The following is a 19,921-nucleotide window of genomic DNA, read 5'->3' as shown; positions in this document are numbered from 1 at the left end:
GGGTTCTTCCAAAGCCTTTTCCTGTGCCTCACCTCACCTCATATAACCAAATGCAGGCAAAGACTGAAAAAACTCGGCCAATTCTGTAAGATTTTTGCTGGAGGTTTGTTTGTTTTTTTTGTTTTGTTTTGTTTTGAGATTGGAGTGAGATGTTAACTCCTCCAAAATGTTACTTATGTAGGTTGCAGTGCAGCAGATAATTGTCATTTCTCTTGGACAGGGAAAGGCTATGATACATTCTGAGATTCTTGTGTAAAAACAGCATAAGAGGATCTGGAAGTGATGTTGAGATGGATAACAAGGAAACTGAAAACAATGAAGAAATGTTCTGTAATTCAAGGTAAAATGTGCTGTGACTGCTAGGACATCACATGCTAAAAATTGCTTAAGCCCACTGTTCATGTTGATAAGCACAGATATCAAATCTGAGAGCATTCAGCAAGTTTCAAGTATTTTAATGCCTGTTTCCATCCTACGTACCATAGCTGAGTGCCTCTGATCCTCCAATACCTTGCACACAATGGTAGGCAATTGCTCTGTCTCCTGGAAAAAACACATGGGAGTGTGAGGGAAAACTGGTTGCTGAGGGAATTGAGAAGTGGAAAGGAACTCTTCCTGTGCTCTTCCCCTCTATAGATTTTTTCCAAATGTTTTAATCAGGGTCTAGAAGATCTGTTTTGCTGTGTAAAAACTGTTCTTTCTCTCTGCTGCTCAGCTCTCCTTCCCCACCCCCAGCAATCACCAAGTCAAACTGAAATGTCAAAGACACAACGGCAAAAAAAAAAAAAAAAAAAAAAGCATTTGGAAAGCACACCATCAGCATTAGATCCAAGTTAATCATTCATTGAGATGAAAACCACATTTACTGCTTCTCTGGTTGGTTTCAGAGAGCTTCTAAAAGGTGAAAAACTATGAGCTTTCTATCAGTGTGCACAATTTAAAGTATCCTCTTTTCAAATAACCAATAATTCTGTAATCAAAGCACTATCACAACTCTAATTTTTTATTTCTTCATCACCTGTTATTCCCCCTGGGCTAATACCATTTTTGTTCTCCTACAGGATTAAAAAAAGGGAATGATTAATGCCAAGTGTTGATTCTTTCATTCTGCAAAGTCCAGGCATTTCAAATTTGATGCTTAACCTTTTAAAGCATCTCTGCCCTTCTCATTATAAATGAGAAATATGAAGTGTTTCAGTTGCTCTTTCTTCTCTTTCCATTATCTTTATGTGTGGTTGGGGTTTGTTTGTTTGTTTGTTTTTAACTAATTGGAAAACTGTGCATCCACATTACACAAAGTGAAGGCCAGGTAAGGAGGCTTCCAGGTCATGACAGCTGTGTCTGAAGTGATCTCCAGCTTGATGTCACGGTATGCCATAGGAGTCTGGTCCCATATTGTCTAGCCTGGGACACTGTAGGATGGTCTTGTGGTGCCTGTCTGGCCTCAGGAAGGGGAAGGAAGAGGGGAATAGAGCATGGGGAGTGAGGGGAGACATGGGGATTCGGGATGTGGGCAGAGCTTGCACCTGTACTTGGGAGCTCTGAACCCTTCCTAGGTCACAGAATGGTTGAGGTCTCCCAGATTAGATGACACGTATGGCCTTCCAGTAAGAAAGATTCTTTGGGAAGTGCAAGACCAATCCCAGTAAACTTTTACAGTTTCATTATTTTTTAAAACTTGTATTTTATGAAGGGGAATGTAGTATATTATTAAAGAAAATTCATATTTGAGCTTGGTTTTGAGTTCAACAATTACATTCTACAAAACATATGACACATTTAAGATGTACTTAGTCAAAGATACTGATAAAAAAGAGAATATACATATCAAAGCCATATAGACCTTCAATCTAAAGATTCCACTTTGAACCCGTGAACCGCCACTGTCCCATGGAAATAAGCAGGTGAAGAAATACAGCTTTTACTAGAGCTTCCAGTACTAATTACAGTGAACTCAAGAGCTCCCACTTTTATGCATTGCCCACTCCCTCCCTGTTGCTGCTACTACTAATTCTTTCCCAAAATCACTCATAGGCTTCTTAAAATGATGTTCATAACCTTGAATATTTTTGTATGGGACCTTCACGAGCATTTGAAAAGGGAGAGATGCTATATAAATAACGTACATACTAATTTTTGTGATTAAAAAATCTGGAGTCTAAAAATATGTGACTGAGTCACATAAAAGACAGTGGAACTTACTTTAGTGCAGATGGAAAATCAGAGTTCTGGAATAAGCAAATTTGAAAAAGGGAAGCTAAAAATCTGCTTTTCTTGCATGCATTGTTAATAATTTGTAGGAAACTCTTGCTTCATACACTATGTAGGACCGTATCCCATGCTGCACGATAAACAGGATCCCAAGTTTTTCTGAAATCCTACCGTCTCTAAAAATGTCACCCATACATCTGAAACAGCCTTATGTGGTCAAAATACCACAGGAAATATTCATTTCTTTAGCCAGTTGAAGATGAATGGTCACCATTAAACATTTCCATCTTAACATGAGGAAAAACTTTTTCACTGTGAGGGTGACAGAGCACTGGAACAGGTTGCCCCGAGAGGTGGTGGAGTCTCCTTCTCTGGAGATATTCAAAATGCGCCTGGATGCAATCCTGTGCAATGTGCTCTAGGTGACCCTGGTGGAGCAGGGGGGTTGGACTAGATGGTCTCCAGAGGTCCCTTCCAACCTCAGTGATTCTGTGATTCTGTGATTCTGTGATTTCTCAGTATCTACAGGAGGTATAGTCTGTCATCTCCATTTTGCAGAACTGTGTATTTCACTTATCTCTTCTCCTTAATTTTGCCTCTGAATACATTAAATATTATACTTGTAAAGCATAGTATTTAAAATGTGTGCACTGTGTATATAATGTTCACACAAAACTGGGGGGAAAAAAAAGATATTTTGATCTTATATCAGGAGTCACTTCAGTAGTCCCATAAGCAAAACCTGCTGTGAATATGCATATAGCAGCGGAAACTAAAAGCAGGTGGTCAAGTTCACAGTTCAGTATTTTTGCTGTTCAAGCAGTATGATTTGTTTTGCTGCCAGGCGGGAGATAAGGAGGATTTTCTTGCAGTTTGATGTACATATGACCCTCTAACCCAACAGAAAAAACAATATTGTTACTCTCCCTTGCTCAGTTTGCTTATACATTTCTGCTATGAGTATTAATTTTCATGCAGAAAACTTTCCGTGAATCCTGTATTCTCTCTTCTATTTGCAATGACAAGCAGGTTAGGTGACAAAGTGAGAACCAATAATTGCAAGTGTATGCATCAGATTTCTTTCTGAAAATCTTGCTGCAGGTGAAGCTTACAGAACTTAACAGAACTTTTGCCTGGTCTCAGATTTGCAGGAACAGACCTATAGTCACCAGACTTCTGAAGACAATTAAGTCAAATCCTGAGTTTTCTCAGTAAATATTGATTCTAATTTAAAAACTTTGTTCACATTGTGTACAAAGATGTGGTTCTGACCTGATAGTGATGTTACAGCAAGACCTGCACTGATTTTAAGGTTGCTAATAATTTCCACCTGAGTGTATCAGATCTGAATCAGACCTTAAATAGGCACCAGATGTAAAGAGGGAATCTGCAAAGAGAACCCTAAAACAGCCCTAAAAGGCTGTTTGTGCAAGGCACCTGAGGGTGGGAGAGCCAAAGTACTCTGAATTAAAAAGATATTCAGAGCAACAAACTGGTGGGGACAATATATTGCATTCTCTCTAAAACTTTGCACCTTTTGAGTTTGCCAAATGAGGCAAAGGACGTCGTTGCTTTCTTGTGAATCTAAAAGCCAGGCATTGTGCACCATCCAGTTACAGTGAGGTTATGCCTGGTTATTTGGGGTGGCTTCCCACACAGCCTGGCACACCAGAGCAAGCAGGAAGCATAAACATGTCCCTCTGGAGCAGACATGTGTCTGCTCTGGGCAGGCTGAATGGTCTGGGGGACACAAGCTCCCTCTCCCCCAGGGGATAGTGCTGCTTGCTAGTGTACTTCCTTAAAGAGAAGTCACACTGCCAAGCTAGTAGGCAAAACAATAATGTGACATGGAACAGCACTGGCTGAGGGGAATATGTTCTAGACTGCATAAATGCAGTCATGAAAAAACAAGCATCTTATCAAATCAAAACATTTTTTCTTTTTTTTTTCATATCCAGCAGCTCAGTAAAGGTTCCATCCAGAGGCAGACCACCAAAGCAGGATCTTGAAAATGCACTTTGTGGAGGCTTTGTTGCAGTAAAGTTATTCTAAGAAAATCTTTTATTGCTTGTTATATATCATGCAGTATTTCAAATACCTTGCAGAGTAGTGATACACTTTGCAACACCACATGGTTCACTCAGAGAGAGAGAAAAAGGCTATTTTTATCTTCAGTTTAGATTTATGTTGCAATTGGATAATAACTCATGATAGCAGTATTCTACAGGTTTAAAAGCTTGAGGTAAGCAGCAGAAAAAGTGGTACATTTTAAATACAAGACAACATAACAGCTTGTTAGGCCAGAAGACTTTCTATTTAAGTTTGTTTTGAGGGACGGGTAGCACACATGATGAAAGTATATTCTGTAGACAGGATTTTAAATGTGAATATTTTGGCCATTTCTGTTTTTCTCCCAAAGCACTGAAAGTGTAAACATAGTTGAAATAAATGAACAGATTAATCCTCTGAAGTCAGGAATTTGATTATATAAGAAAAGAACAGGATAGGACCCTGAAAGAGAGGCAAGTCTTGGGAATAGATGTGAGAAATGACTTTAGCAGGCCTGATGAAAAACTGGTGTTCTTTGATTTACTCCGTTGGACTCCTACCAAGATTGCTGCCAGATGCTACTCTAAGGCTGCAGGGTGATGATAAAGCCAAACTGAGCTAACTCAAGCTAATGGCACACTGCTGCCAGGAGAGGTGGTTGCATTCCCACCACTCCAGATGTGCAGCCCTCCCCGCTTTGCTCAGTGACTGGCACTCATCTGACTACAGCGAGCCAATTCCAGGAGCAAAAAGAGCAGAAAAGCATTTTTTCCCTTTCTTTCCTGGACTGACTTTCAGCTTGTCAGTCTTTAATGTGGCTCCTGTAGAGCCTCTGGGGTGTTAGCACAGGAAGGGGGGGAAGCGACTGTTTTTCCAGTTCCCCACCTGGGTCGGACAATTCATGCTCAGGCCTCTCAGACTCCCAGTACGCCACATGCAGGAGATGATACTCTGCAACCGGTTAATTCCAGGTATGAAATCCAATGAGCACAGCATGGTCAAACCTAGACAAAATTTGGCTTTCTCATCAGTCCTGACTGCCAGATTTCTCTCCAGACCAATGTCAGTGGAAATACCCAAAGGAGTATTTCAGGCTCACGTAGAGAATAATGCAATGATTATTTTCAAACGTGTCTTTCCTAAAAGTTGAAAACTAAAGGAAAAGTTAACTTTGGTGCTAGCCATACTCAAAGGTGGGATTTTGAAGCAAAGGGACGTCATCATTCCTAATGTCTTAAGAAGTTGCAAGTCATTCTTTTTGTAACAGACAAGAGTGATATACTAGGGTCTATGGAAAAATAAGCTCTGTATTTATTGAATAGGTCAGTGTTGGGTATTTGCCAAGAAAACAGGAAAGGTTTAAATAAAGATACTTTATTAAGACCTCTGCCAGTTTTCCACAGTGGGCTTTCAACTGGGAAATAAACTTTGAGTTCCTTTGCGCTGTATAGGACAGGCAGCCGAGAACATACTCTACCTGTGCTTTGTATCAAAGAAAAAAAAATCACCATGTAAGCACACTGCCAAGTCTGGGCTAATAAGCCTAGTGTCTCAGCAGAATGAGCTTGCATCTTTGCTGGCAGTACACAGTGTAAACATAGCCTGTGGCACAAAGGCAGTATGCCGTGTTTCTATTCTACTCGGTTCCCAACAGGCTGGGTCCCTGATCCGTCTGCCTGTGAGCGTGACAATGCCAAAAACTGTATATGGGGATTGTCAATAGAATGTAAAATCTAAGTTATTTGCTTTCTTTTTAAAAATAGTATAATTTCACCTTCAGTCTGTTCAGCTGAGGTTGCTTTTTTGCTTTGTTCTTTTTACCGAATTTCAGTTGTCTTAGTTTTGATGTAACTTTAGAATCATGGGCTGTTCAATAAGGCTTGAGAGGAAATCAAAGCATTGGAGTATAAAGGGTAAAAGCTTTTAGATTCACAATCCAGCAGCATAAAAATAATTCGATGTGGTTTGTATTTTCTGAGGCCTAGTCTAGAATTGTAACTGCAGTAAAATATATAATTATGCAAATTTTGAGCCCTGCTCCAAGAGTTGTCTCTGTTCTGCATTAAGTAGTCAGGAGGGAGAGACATAGGTATCTCATCCATAGCAACTGCAAGGAGTAAAAGCACTGGAACCCAGGGCTCATCTTTGCAACAGAAGAGCAACCACATTTTGTGAGGAACCCTATCTGCTTTGTATGGGTAATGCATTGGCTGAGCTCATCTGGTGTATCACTAGCTCCTTGAGGCCCTGAACACAGAAACATCATCTAGTTTAAGAACCCCTGTCAGACAGAGACATGAAAAAAAAAAGATTTATTCATGCAGGGTTGTCCTGAGCAGATCTGGAGACAGAACTGTAGGCACTTCAGGCTCAGATTTGCTGAGAGACGACTAAGGGGCTGCAGCCTTCCTTTCCCATTAGCACTTCCCACAGTGAGGTATGCTCCCAGTCACATGACAGTTGTGTCTTTGAAGACCTTGCCTCACCTGCCAAAAATATGTATTAAACCAGGAAGTAGGTGCCTAGCAAGTTCAAGTGTTTTTGCAGTTCAGAGGCAGGTTAGAAGACGTTGCAGACCTGGAAGCTTTAGGTCCATCTCTGTCTCACCCTAGCATTCAGGCCCTCTGTTTCACATAGGCTTAGCCCCCTGTCAGCAGGCAGCATGCAGCCCATCAGTGTGATGCTTGCATCATATCCATCCCTCTTTCTTTGGACCTGTCATTTCTTCTCCATAAGATAACTGCCATATGTTTGGTCATATGATGTGTGATGGACAAAAAGGCACTCAGAAGGTATGGCAGTCGAGAGCAGGCTGCCGCTACCTGGCCGAAGTGGAGACCTGTCTGTAACGGTTAGCGTGTATCACACACAGACAGTTGGGAAAATGGTACAAAACTGTAGAAAGCTGAATTAGCTTAATCCCTTGGGAGGTGATGGAAAAGTGAAGTAAAGCTAATCTCCTACACGCTAAGGAATCAGTAGAGAGAGTAGACTAGTGCTGACGATGAGTTACAAGAGGTAACCTCTCAAAACACTATAAAAGCTCCATCAGGGAATGGCGGTTGAAGGGGTCCAGGGTCCAGCAAAACCTGATCTTTTGCTTCTGGTGACTGGAACTGTAAGAGCAAGGAGAAGATCTGCAGATTTTACATTTTCAGAACAGAGTAGTCTTACACGTTTGCAGACAGCGAGACAGTGCCGTGAAACAGTTCAGGGCTAAGAATCATAAAGAACAGCTGATCCATACGGTGCTCTGTGAAATCTGATCTTTCTGTATTGCTTTTTTTTAATCCAGATTCCATTATCTGCGCTGGAAAGGTACATGTGAGCTTTTATGTATGGCAACTGCAGTGGGGGTGGTCTTTGAATTAGAACGTATTTGCTCACAGAGTCAGCAGGAAGTCATGCTAGTCGAGTGGCTGCAGGCTGCACAGTTTTACTGAAAAAATAATAAATGCAAACATGAGACAAAAAGAGGACAGGTCTGTGAAAACCAGGAGGGTGAGGAAAGAGGGTTTTAATTTTCAGGAATATATTGTGAAATGAGATTAATTGAGGGAAGCAAGAGGTAGCATTTTAAAGGTTTATTCTGTGTGTAATGGATTTATCAGATATCTTCTCAGAGCTAATTAAATACAGTCTTAATGACGGAGTAGATGATAACTGGCCAGTAAAAATGCTGAATAATCATTCTGTTAAAACATACAAAAGAAAAAGCAAAAAAGCAAACTTTATGCAGGAGAAAAATACACAGGTCTCACTGGGAGGACCACTTTCACAGCAGCCTAATAGGAAGCATAATTATTAGGATATATTTATCAACTGGCAGTCCATCTACCCCACTGGAAAACATTACCTATTTCAGAAGAAAATATAGCACAAACTTCAGGCAAACAAAGAAGGAATTTTTAAATTAGTCATTGTATAAAGAAGTTTGCTACTTACAGGAATAACTAAATAAATGGGGAAATCTAAAGGTAGTATTTTTAAAGGTATCAATTTGCATGCACAGTATTTATTTTTAAACTATATGGCTGTAAAAAAACAGATGTTATACAATAAAGGAATGTCAGAGGAAGACTGGAATCCATTGCCTACGAGGAACAGTCAAATGTTCACTTTTAGTAGGGATGCCTTGCTCATAAAATGAGAAAGTTTGCGTTAAATGCAAGAAAGCTAAATACTATCAACTGCATTCAAGACGTGTTCCCATAGCCTGTGGGGTTTTGTAGTTTTAAGCTTAGTTATTACTAATGCACTACAGGGAAGGGGGGGGGGGGTTGAAAGAGGTTTATGAGGGAACGTGTAAAAATAGCTGTCAGTAGTTTTCTTAGCCTATAGGAGGGACTGACTGCAGGAAACATTGCCTGGTGGATAGGGACTGCAGCAAAAGCTGAGAGGCCTTTGCTCTCTTGGCCACACATTGCCTTGATGTAAGACTTAGGTCACTCCACTGCCTGTTTTACCAAAGGGAAATGGAAGTACAAAGAAAAGCTCTATTTTTTCATGTAGAAGAAACAACATCACAGTATCACCTCATATGTTATGTTGCTTCTTACATAATGTAAGTTTTTGGCAGCTTATTCATAGCATATAGCATGCCAACTCCATTTTTCATGAAACTTTATGTAAGGATAGCTGGGGACAAAATACAGTGTAACAAGAAAGAAGCTACATAAATATGGAGCTGACAATTTAATAGCTCTACATTTCTGCAGGTCTAAACTTGTATTATTTCGCATAGCATATCAAGTGTAGCTCAGTGTGCACATATTTGGCACATATCTTTATAGACTGAAAATTGCAAATGGAAATTAATTCATTTTATGAATTTATCTCAGTGTAAAATGTAAAAAAAAAACCTATTTAAATTGCAAGTGTGCATTCAAATAAAAGCACAGAACATGTTTTTAGATGGATTTTCTTAATTGCCTAATAATAAAAATAAACAGAGCTGTCTGTCTAGGTTCTAATGTTAGTTTTTAGTGGACATGTACTGTCTCCATTTATTTCCCCACAAAATACTTTGGTTATAATCTTACTAAATCCCATTATTTCAGGCATATCAAGGCAGCTGTGCTTTTAGGACAAAATATAGAGCAAGGCTAAAGCTCAGTGTTGATCACAAGTTTCAAATATGAGTACTCCAAATTTGAGTACTCAAAATAAGACAACACAAACATTTTCTATGTCTTCATGTGAAATTTCATCTCACTCTTCTGGTCTATTTTAGGCAGATTGAGCCAAATTTCCCCAAAACTCAACAAAATTAAATAGACCAACCTACTCTTTCCCTTCCCTTGCTCCAGCATTTCACCCTTAAAAGAGGAGCAAGCCCATTAGAGGCGCTCTCTGATAAAATCACTGTGATGTTACAACAGAAGCAGATTTCAGTGAAGGTGCTGCTTGGGGGACATATCTTGGCAAGTAACAGCTCACTGATGGAAATAACATTTGGCATCAAAAGTTATTTCACAGAAGGTCTATGTTCATAGTTTCTCAGTTGTCATTTTCAAAGGACCTTTCTCTTTAGTGGCTGTGCAGGTGCTGAGCTGAGATTGCAGCCTACTGTGTAAAAACCTGCTCGGTTTTCCTGGTACCTGTTCTCGCAGTTCTCACCCTCCTTGTTTATTCATTGTCCTCCTGTCTTTTTGTAAACAGAGCCTGCAGCGGTGTTTTGGGAAGGGACTGGCATTTTACCACATGCTGGATCAGCAGATAACTCTTTGGGTCTTTGTTTCTGTGTGTCTCCAGTATAATCAAGTAATAATAGTTTCAGCTTTAATACAGTTCATTTGAACAGGGGATGTAGCTAGTATGATAAAAAGCAATGTTATGCTGGTGAAAATAAGCGTAACAACTTTTTATTAATATGAATGCTTTCAATTTAGTGATTTGTTTTCAGCTGGACAGAAGGCAGCAAATGCTGTACAAAATTGCTCAGAAGTAAGAAGACGATTTGTTTCAGGAGCTAGCAGCTGTCTTTGTCAGCATTTCATTAGTTTTTGTGAATTATAATGGCAAGAAAGAAGGTAAACTGCATTTAGGAAATAAACTGATAGTTTCCATCAAGTATCTAGCGGATAAAGCTTTGTTCCTTGACATATTGAATTGATATGAACAAGGCTGAGAAATAGTTGATACATGAGCGCAGACTATATCAACACCCTCTGAACCCAGCATCTTGTTCTTCTGTGTCTCTGCTTTTGGGGTATTTGGGGTTATTTGTTTGTTTTTAGTAAGATTCTGGTTGTGAGAGTTGAAAACTATAATCAATGCAGAGGTGAATAAGCAGGAAGTCATGAACAAGAGCTCTGAGAGACATTATCTACCCTGCCCATGTCAGGCCAAGGTAGCTTACATCCTGCATGATGTTAATGGCAATGTCCTTTTTTATGAAGAAGTGTGCATATGTTTTTATACATACACACGCATATATGCATAAATATTTCTGAAATGGGGAAGACATCAATTATACCTCCAAATCTGTAAGTCAAAGCAACGTACACAAAGGTGACTTTCATACAGAAAGTATGACTAGCATGATGTCATTCAGTAAGATTAAACAATCTGTACTTTTTAGATAAAAGCTATAAAAACTTAAGAAACATTTACTATGTCAAATATCTGATGAAAATTACAGTAATAAATGTGAGGTGATTTAGAAACCTTGGGTAAAATATTCCCAGGACAATTGCAAAATGCCCTGGGCATTACTGTCTGCTTGCTATTACACAGAACATGTTTGCACCATGTTTGATAAAGTTTAATTTTTGCAGCATGGAGTGTTTTTTTTTCTAAGAGCACAGCAGTGAATTGTTTAGACAAAATGAATGGCTTGTACATAATATCTCAAATGGTGAATTTGGTATGTCAGCAGCAGTGACAGACCTGATGCTTAAAGATCTCTGCATTTAGGTTCTTACAATTTAGCAAACCAGATTCCAGTGAAATATTTCATGTTTAACAGGTAATCAGTGCAGTAAATGCTTTTTAACAATCAAGTAATAAAAAAAAGTCTGAGAAAATCAGTTGTAGGTTGTCAGAGCAGTGTGTATATGATAACATCTGATTGCTACTGGGGGTGCTACAGGGCTCCAGTACTGGCGATGGTACTTGACTAATTCAGGGAATTTGCTGTGCTTTGTCACTGGACTGAGTCTTTTCAAGAAGTCTCTTCATCATCACCTCTGCCTACTTCCGACAGAAAAGCCAGCCTTTTATCACCTCACATCCAGCGTGAATATTCACAGCCACAACTCAGCTGTAATCACATCTTAAACTTTAAAGATACAGAATCACTGCTTTGCCAATTAGACTTTTGGGAGGGCAGCCAAGGTACCACAGAGTAGTTTTGATGGAGTTACAGCAATAAAATCAGAATCAAGCCAGAAATGTAGAACAGTCCGTAGTTTGAAGAAAAAGTGATTACCAGTCAAGTAGGTGAGATATTCACAAGTTTCAGTTCAGCACATTAAGCATTGGTTTACCTGAGTTAAAACCAACAATTTACTATGTAATAAGATCTCTGGTTTCCCTGTTTGGCAGAACTCAGAAAAAGCAGATTGAATTCCTCTTCTTGGTAGCATAAAGGACTTCCAGGCCCTAGTGTGTTGGTTCTATGCTCAAAGAAAGTTTTTCAAGTCACGTTTTTTTTTAAGAGTAGGACGTTGTTGTTGCTTCAGAGGGAATGAGTAACGCTGCTACCTTATTTTTTGATTTTTTATTTGCCTACCTTTTGGATTGCTGAGGAAAAATGCAGATATTGATTCAGGAACCTGAATAATTCTGAGGTATATTGGCTCAGCAAGTTTAGGTTTTGGACAGTTGGTTGTAAACATGCTGTTTCTTCCAAAAGCTACAAAATTCTCCAAACTGAATGAAACAGTAATACATTTTAATTCATCCAGTGACCAGAATTTCCTAACCTCACCCCACATCTGTACACAAATATTTATATTATCTAGCCCTAAATCATCTTTATTAAATTAAATAAGAAACTCCATACTCCATCTTACAAACATTTCTTCATAAATTAGGTCATATTGGTAACAGATTTCAAGCCCATGGAAGTCCAAAGCACTATTTCAAATAGTAAGATGAGTAAGATGAAAAGGTCCGTTTTCATGTTTTAAATCAGTAAGGAAGATTTTCAACCTTTTGATTTAAAGCAAAAAAAGCAAAAAAGAAAGAAAGAAAAAAAGAAGAAGAGTTATTAGAATTGTCAGTGACCACAATGCAATACCTCAGAGTAGCCTGTCGATGTTTTATGCTCCGCTTTTGGAAGATCAATTACAGGACCCATAAGCAAAGAGTCTGTAAGAGAAAGAGACTCTTCCAGGCATGAGACATCTGGTTCTTTGGCAGCATTCACAGACTTTTATATTGCCAGCTTTAAATTAGCCCTTTGAATTTGCCACATGCTTTAACTGGTGATGGGCTGTCTGGACTGCCATGTGTTCCTGGTTGCTCTAGCTTTAACATTAAATGTTTAGGGTTATTCCCCTCCCTTCTGCTTCCTGAGAGGATCTCTGCACAGGTAACATTTCACAATCAACCCTAATATTTAGGGTTTAGAACATTGCTCTTCCATGCCGCTAAATATACATTTCTAATTGGTTTTCTATGAACTGGCGCACACTTACAGTGCTGCAAGAATTAGGCCTATCCTGAGTATTCCTGTGCATCACTCAAAGTTGTACCCTTGCAGACATTCAGAAGAAGCAAATAGAAGAAGATTTCCCATTTGTGCAAGACAACTGATACATAGCTTGACTGGTCAGAAACTTCTTAGGCACTTAATTTGCTAAACTGAGTCTGAAGTTCATGTAACTTGTTTCTAGCTTGGTGTCGAGCATGATTTTCGGAAATTGTCTTCTAGAGGAAGCCAACTGGAGGAGCTGTGTCTGTCAATTATAAAACCGAGGCCTAGGATCAAACTGGACATGTAATCTGAAACACCAGATTGTAAATATTACCTCTTATGAATCTTTTGATTAAAGTTAGTCTGCAAAGAAGCCCCTTAATCCTTTTAGAAGTAGGTGGAAGCAGGTAGTTGCTTTTAGGGAGAAGTAAAAATCTCTGAGAATTACCTCTTGGATATTAAAACTTAATAAAAACTCAAAACTGCATAGAAGGAGCGTTAGTAGTTTCAAAATGAAGTGAACTAGGAAAAACAGGAATTAGACAGTTCATTCTTAACTTATTCCACTTGTGTATTGATTACAGCATTCTAGTGCTCTTGCCCCTATATCTGCCACTTAAAGCCTGTATCTGACATATCTGCTCTGCTGAATGGTCTAGAGCCATCATATCCAAAGGCCTTCTGGAGTAATGGAGAGAGTTATTCACAATGATCTTCAAGATTACTTTTTTTTTTCTCTCTCTTTTCTGTTCAGACAATGGAATAAGGGGAATGGTTAGTAATTTGAAATGTCATGGAAAATGGGTCTCCATTGTGAACCTATGTGCTCAAAACCAGCAGATAAATAAAAGACCTCATACTTTTGTTTTTCTTTAGTAAAGGCTTTTTACACTTCTTTTGGAGTCTGCACAAACTCTTTGAACACACAAAGTCAGCAACGATTAGGAAAGAAGAGAAGCAGCCGGCCAGAAGATGGTGATCAGCACTCCTCTCTGGCTTTGCACGCTATTTATCATCAGTGTCCCTGACTTCTGCTGCACCTGCTCTCCTGGCACCCCAGAACGCGATTAAATTCCAGTCTGATACCCTGAGTGACAGGGAAGTGTTTTCATACAAATACCTTCTAACTTTACAGATAGACATTCTTGCCCTGTTGCATTCCCTATAAAGGTATAAAAATGTCTCCTTGTGCAATTTGATCTGACTTTCTGTCTGCCCACCTCTTTGTGTCCAGCTTCCCATTTTCTACTCCTCTGTTTGAACTGAGTGCTGCCCCCTGACCTGACAGCCTCCATCTTCTGCAGTGCCCTCACTGGTCTTGTGATAATGATGCTCCCACTCATCTGCCACTTTAGTGCTTATTTAGAAATCAGTGCTGCCCTCAAACCTTAGACCAGCGATGGGCCATGCTGGTTGAATCTTTCATAATCTGATATAAAAAAGCATTGTACTGTGATATTACTAAGTATGTCATTAAACTCTTTTGAGTATTAAAACAGATTAGCTTATAATAGTGGCATTAAAGGAAGTGGAATAAAAAGACTTCTGCGATTGCAGGATTTCCCTTGTTTTCACAGTGAGCAGCAGTGGGACAAGGGAAGTCCACCACGACTGTTCTTTGGAGGATGCCCAAAGGCAAACTTTAAGTGTCACTCATTAAGTGTGAAAGTAAGGAGACTTGCAGCGTTGGGAATCTCTTCACTCTCACATCCAAAGGGACAGCGGGACAAATGGCAAGCTAGCAGCCACCCTGCTCTGCTCCTTAAAACAGCCATGGTTCCAATGCATTTCTGTATTTTGCTATATTTATTTGGTCCTACGTGATAGCATGGTCATTTCGAACAACAGTAATAACACAGCATCAGTATGCTACTTATTTCTGCTGCAAACTGTATCAACCTCTACCACATTACCAAGCTTCCTGGAGACAAATAACACCCAAATAGTCACCTGCTTGTCGAATTGGGCATCTGCCCACTATACCTACTGAACTGAGAGACTCTTTGTTACAGTTCATTCCCCTGACAACTATCGTAAGAATTAATGTGAAATGCAGACCTTGGAGCATATAGAGCACCTCTAATATCTATCAAATCACTTAGTAAAATCCATCACTTCTGGCTCAGCTGAAGTACCTCCTAATTTAAGGCCGACATTTAACATTACTCAAAAATAGCTAAACATGAATACTGAAAAGAAAAAAAGAAACTAGAAGCATCAGAATTAGTAGTTAAACTTTTACAACACAATTTTAAAGGGCTAATGGCATGGGATTCTAAAATCTGTAACAACAGAGGATTTATGATTTTGCAAAAGACCTTTAGAAAGCTATGTTCATGCATAGTTGGATCATTAAAATATTTTATGGAGGAGTTTTGAAGAAAAGTGCTTCAAATTCATTGGCACTTGCTTAGAGCTGCAATATTTCACATAAGATTCTAATGTGAAACTGACAACGCTTGCTTTACACATTCAAGTCTGTTCAGACTTTGATAGCATTCAGATTTCAACACTTGGGTAATGCAGTGCCCCTGTAGGCAGAAAACATCTGTCAAGTAGAGCTGGTAAAAACAAGTTACTCCGGATTTTTTGATGAAATTGTCCTTCAACAGAATTCTGTGAGAGTTTTTCCATGCTTTCATTGACCGAAAACGAAGCAGCATAGGTATTTAAAATCCAAAAAAATCTTCTGGAAGCCCAATAAATATCGACTTCCTTCTTATTATTTCTCTGGAAATAAATGTATTTATTTCCTGAGTAGTTATTGGCAAATCAGGATGTATCTCAATTACAATGAAAGTCTGAAGATGAAATTCTGCTCACCAGAAAACAGGATGACTGTTGTTGCTTATGTGTCGCTTGACATGGGTTTCAGTGAAAAAAAGTTTTCCACAAGCAGTAGTACAGGACACACACTCCCTCAAACACAATGATCTTCCCTAAGAAAATGTGCCCTCTAGTTATTTTATTATACTACCTTTGTAAGTTCAAAGGAACCTAAGAAAACATCCACTTATAAATTTTGGCATATTGGTCAAAATAACAGTCCTGTTAGGTTATGTCTACATAAGCAAGTAGTGCTACACTCCAAAGAGAGTGGATCAGTTAGTGCTGAGGACCAGACATGCACACTATATCAATTTTGTAGGGTTTTGCTTTGGACTAGCTGGTCTGCTCCATGGGCTGAAAGCCTGTTTGTGGTTGGGCACATTAAATATACCCGAAGTGCTCTCTCAGTTCATGTTCAGCGTAGTTCATGCGCCTTGGGACTGCTCCATAGTGTGACCTGCACCCTGAGGCTGCTTTGTAGTGTGAAGCTGATGTTGGTCAGTAGGGACAGCCAGGAGATTCACTTCAAAAGTGCACTTCTGATCTGAACTGAAATGTTTATGTAGTTCCTGTCCCTCTTCCAGCACTAATTCCTAAAGAATAAGGTGTCTAAACCACTGCAGCTGTTAAAGAACATGCTGTCAGTGAAAGTTTCTTCCTAATCTCCTTCATTTATCAGTTGATAGAGAGATGGAAATCTCTCCAGTGTCTTCGAGAAGGATGCAGAATTATTGTATTTGTGATTAGTTGTTTCCGTAATTTGCAGGTATAAAGGTGAGTAGCTACTTTCCTGAGCGAGCCAAGATTCCTTTCTTTGTATGTTTTCTAAAAGCTTTACTCAGTTGTTGACTCTCCTTTCCAAAAGAATACTTTCCCATTGTAATCAGATTTGTATTGCCTAAATGCGAAGTGGTTGTCTTAAAGGAATACAACTGAAGAGCCTGCTCTGAGTCAGGGATGTATTTAAACTAGCAAGATTTGTTCCTCTCCTTTGCTTTGTGGCCCAGAAATGGTGACTGTAGAAGCAAACGTAGTTCAAAATGTTGCCATATACCAACTGTTTGTTGGGCCCTGTGTGCTGAAGGGAGTTGTGTCAGTAGTTTTCCAGATCAGCTCATATCACGGTCCTTAGAGATGTAAAATAAGCTGGCTGACTAGATACTGAAGCAGGTCAGGAGCATTCATACAATCTCTTTTTTTAGCTGAGGACTAAAGTGAATAATGTTTAGTGAACAATATTTGTCCTTCAGCAAAAGAGATATTGGGGGAGGTAAAATATTTACCTGGGTATACCCCAGTTACCCTTCTGAGTGGACTTTGGAGAAGTTACCCATCGGTGCTGACCTATGCAGCAGTGAGGATAGCAATGCTCTTATGCCGCTGGGGAGAGCAGCATGCAGCCAGGTGGGGCCATGGCCACGGGTGCCAGCAGGGCTCAGTCAGCACCTCTCCATGGGCACTGCTGTTGTCCTTCCAGCCAGGAGGCTCCGCAAGCCTTCAGCTCCGGCAGGAATAAGTGTAAATAACTACACAAGGCAAGGATCAGCCCTGTATATTTTAGCTATATTATACTGTACCTGACACAAAAACACTAAAAGCATGAACTTTCAGTATCTGCATTTTCCTTGATTTCACTTACCAAAGGTCTCTTTTGTACCCCTCCTTTAAGGAAACCAAAACATCAGTAACAAAAAATACAAATTCTCCAATAACAAAATGGGTCAATATCAGGTTTGCACTTTTGAAGTTACTATGAATGGAGTCAAAGTGCCATCAGTGGGCTTAAGAAATGTAAGGCATGTTCCAACAGCCCGAGAGAGTGGCTGAGGTTGGGCCAAAGATTTAAGAGAAGATGCAAACTTGTCCAGGGTTGGCAGCTTTCCTTATAGTAAACTGAGCACAACTGTTCACAGCTTCTTGCTTGAGGGTAGAGAGGAAAAAAATTCTCCCATTACACACAACACAATGTTATTTTCCACTTTACCTCAGTTTCATGGTTTACTGAAAAAAAAATAAATTCTGCTATGGCAATTCAAAGTGATTCAGCATCTCGCTGCAGTGCCTTGTGCCAGCTGACGCACTGTCCTGCTTGTACAGGTTTGCCGTAGGTTACGGCGGGTACGTCCTGCTCAGCTTGGGTAAAAGATTGGTCCAAAATAAAGAGCTCTCCTCATGATGCTTTTATAAAGATAATCAAATTTGACCCATGCTAACATTCAGAAAATCTCAAAGCAGTTTTGTGTTGTGTGCGCCTTACAGAAGCACATCAAGAGGTATTTAAAGAAATTAAAGTACTTAAGGTATTAAGGAAAGGGAAAGGGAAGTACCTTGCTTTAGGCAACATGACAAAATCAGTTGCTGGAGGCAGGAAACTGAGTCTTGTCAGGTTAAGTGGGAATATTATAGGTATCTGAGACTGCTGCAGTGTGTTCCTTCATACAGAGGTGTTTGACCATTTCACTAGATCTCTGACATGGTAGTCATTTGTTTAACGCTTATTTGCACATGTACATTGATTGAGAGTTTCGTAATGTTCAGGACTGTACTCCTTGAGCTAAAATGCTAGCTCAGAGCATTTTCCCTTTACAAAAACAAAAGCATTTTTTTCTGCTTATTTCCTTTTTCTTTCACATTTCTCAGTAGTTTCTTACTGTTGTACTGAAGCTGCCTTACACAGCCTTCACTTGACGTCATTTCAGAGTGAGCGTTTAAATCTGCTGCTTCCCTGCATTGTTCACTTTTACTGTGTACTGTTACTTACCCAATGTAGCGGTACTGAATAGCTTGGAAACCTGCTCCTATGAACATATTTTTATTATTATTTATTAATATTAATAAGATTTAATAATATCATCTTTGCTGTTTCTGTACAAAGATAATAAAAAGCAGATAATCTAACTTCCTTCTGAAATTTATTTTTCCTTAGGTTTTGTGATGGTTTTCCCCTTACAAAAAGGGGTCCAGAAAAGAATACATAGACCTTTCACCATTTTCACAAAATCAAAATGCAAGATGTGCTAAATGAGAATGTTGAGGTCTCAGAGTAGACTTTTTTGCTCTTGCAAATGGACAAATCTGCTAAGCTTTACTGTAGCATTCACTACAAGCAGTTTATGCCCATATTATCAGACTATATAAAAATTGTAATTGTCATGTTAAACACAGTGATATGGGTCTGTTAGGAACAGGGTGAAAGTGATTTGCATTAGCCCACATTTCATAGGGTAACCTGTCCTTGTTCACTAATCTCGCTATAGCCTCTTTTCTGAGGAGTCACAACTGTGTTACTCTGTATTTCTTGCTGACTGCGTTGGTATCAAGGAGTCCCAGGCCCAGAGCCCCATTCTGCTACAGGGGAAGAGAGCAGCCAGCGAGAAGTTTGAAACTAAAACTGAGCAGTGAACACAGAAAACATCCTTAAAATGTGCTGTACTTAGGACACACCTGTGACACGGTAAACTCAAGTCTGAAACCCTGCACTATGTCATTAAGACCAAGTACCTGAATAGGAGCCTTTCACATGCCACCTAATTTATATCCATGCTGTTCAGGGGTACTGTGTCTTTCTCTTGGATTTAAAAAAGGAAAAGTTTTCATTTTCTCTCCATGCAGAATGTGAAAGTTTTTGGAAACTCTTATCATTTTCTGCTTGGCCAAAATTTTCAGCACTGTCAAATTGTCTGCCATGTGTACACTGTTATTCCAATGTACTTCAGCTCAATGATCCTAATACTTTGGCTGTCTTGTGGAGAACCTCTATGTGAGCAATTTCATTGGGTATTACATCTAAGTCCAATCCAACTCATCCTACAATCAGGATTTATTTAAGAGGAAAAAAAAAGGGGAAGCTGTCAGAACTGAAAAAGTTGCTGTGATAGCTGTACTGCAGAAAGATTTATCTGCCTGTGCAAGGTAGGTAAATTTTAAGTGAGCACCAGTAATAGACTTACAAATTGCAGGGCAGTAAATATCCTGCAATAAATGTTCTGCACCAACATCTGCACATCACGGATGTCAGCAGATATAAAAATTCAAGGCCAGATTCTCAGTTTATGTAAGTAGGCATAACTCCATTGACTTGAATGAAACAATGCGTATTAACACCAATAAAGAATCTGGCCCCAAGTTCTTTTATAACGTATTTAAAGGAAGAATTTCTTATTTAAATATGCAACATATATCTTTCTC

General features: G+C 39.3%; 1 protein-coding gene across 1 annotated transcript in view; it reads left to right on the top strand.

Annotated features, from left to right (window-relative positions):
* The first annotated feature begins 296 nt into the window (after window positions 1–296).
* The window catches only part of CPA6 (carboxypeptidase A6), an 82,573-nt gene continuing 62,948 nt past the window's right edge, over window positions 297–19,921 (top strand). The window contains exon 1 of the mRNA XM_013942799.2: window positions 297–340. Within this exon, the coding sequence (XP_013798253.2) occupies window positions 324–340 (17 nt within the window). The 5' untranslated portion in view covers window positions 297–323. The remainder of the gene's footprint in view (window positions 341–19,921) is intronic.

The sequence above is a fragment of the Apteryx mantelli genome, chromosome 2 (assembly GCF_036417845.1).
Source record: "Apteryx mantelli isolate bAptMan1 chromosome 2, bAptMan1.hap1, whole genome shotgun sequence".
NCBI lineage: Eukaryota > Metazoa > Chordata > Aves > Apterygiformes > Apterygidae > Apteryx > Apteryx mantelli.
Note: the sequence above shows the minus strand (reverse complement) of the source record. Positions and strands in the feature narration are given on the sequence as shown.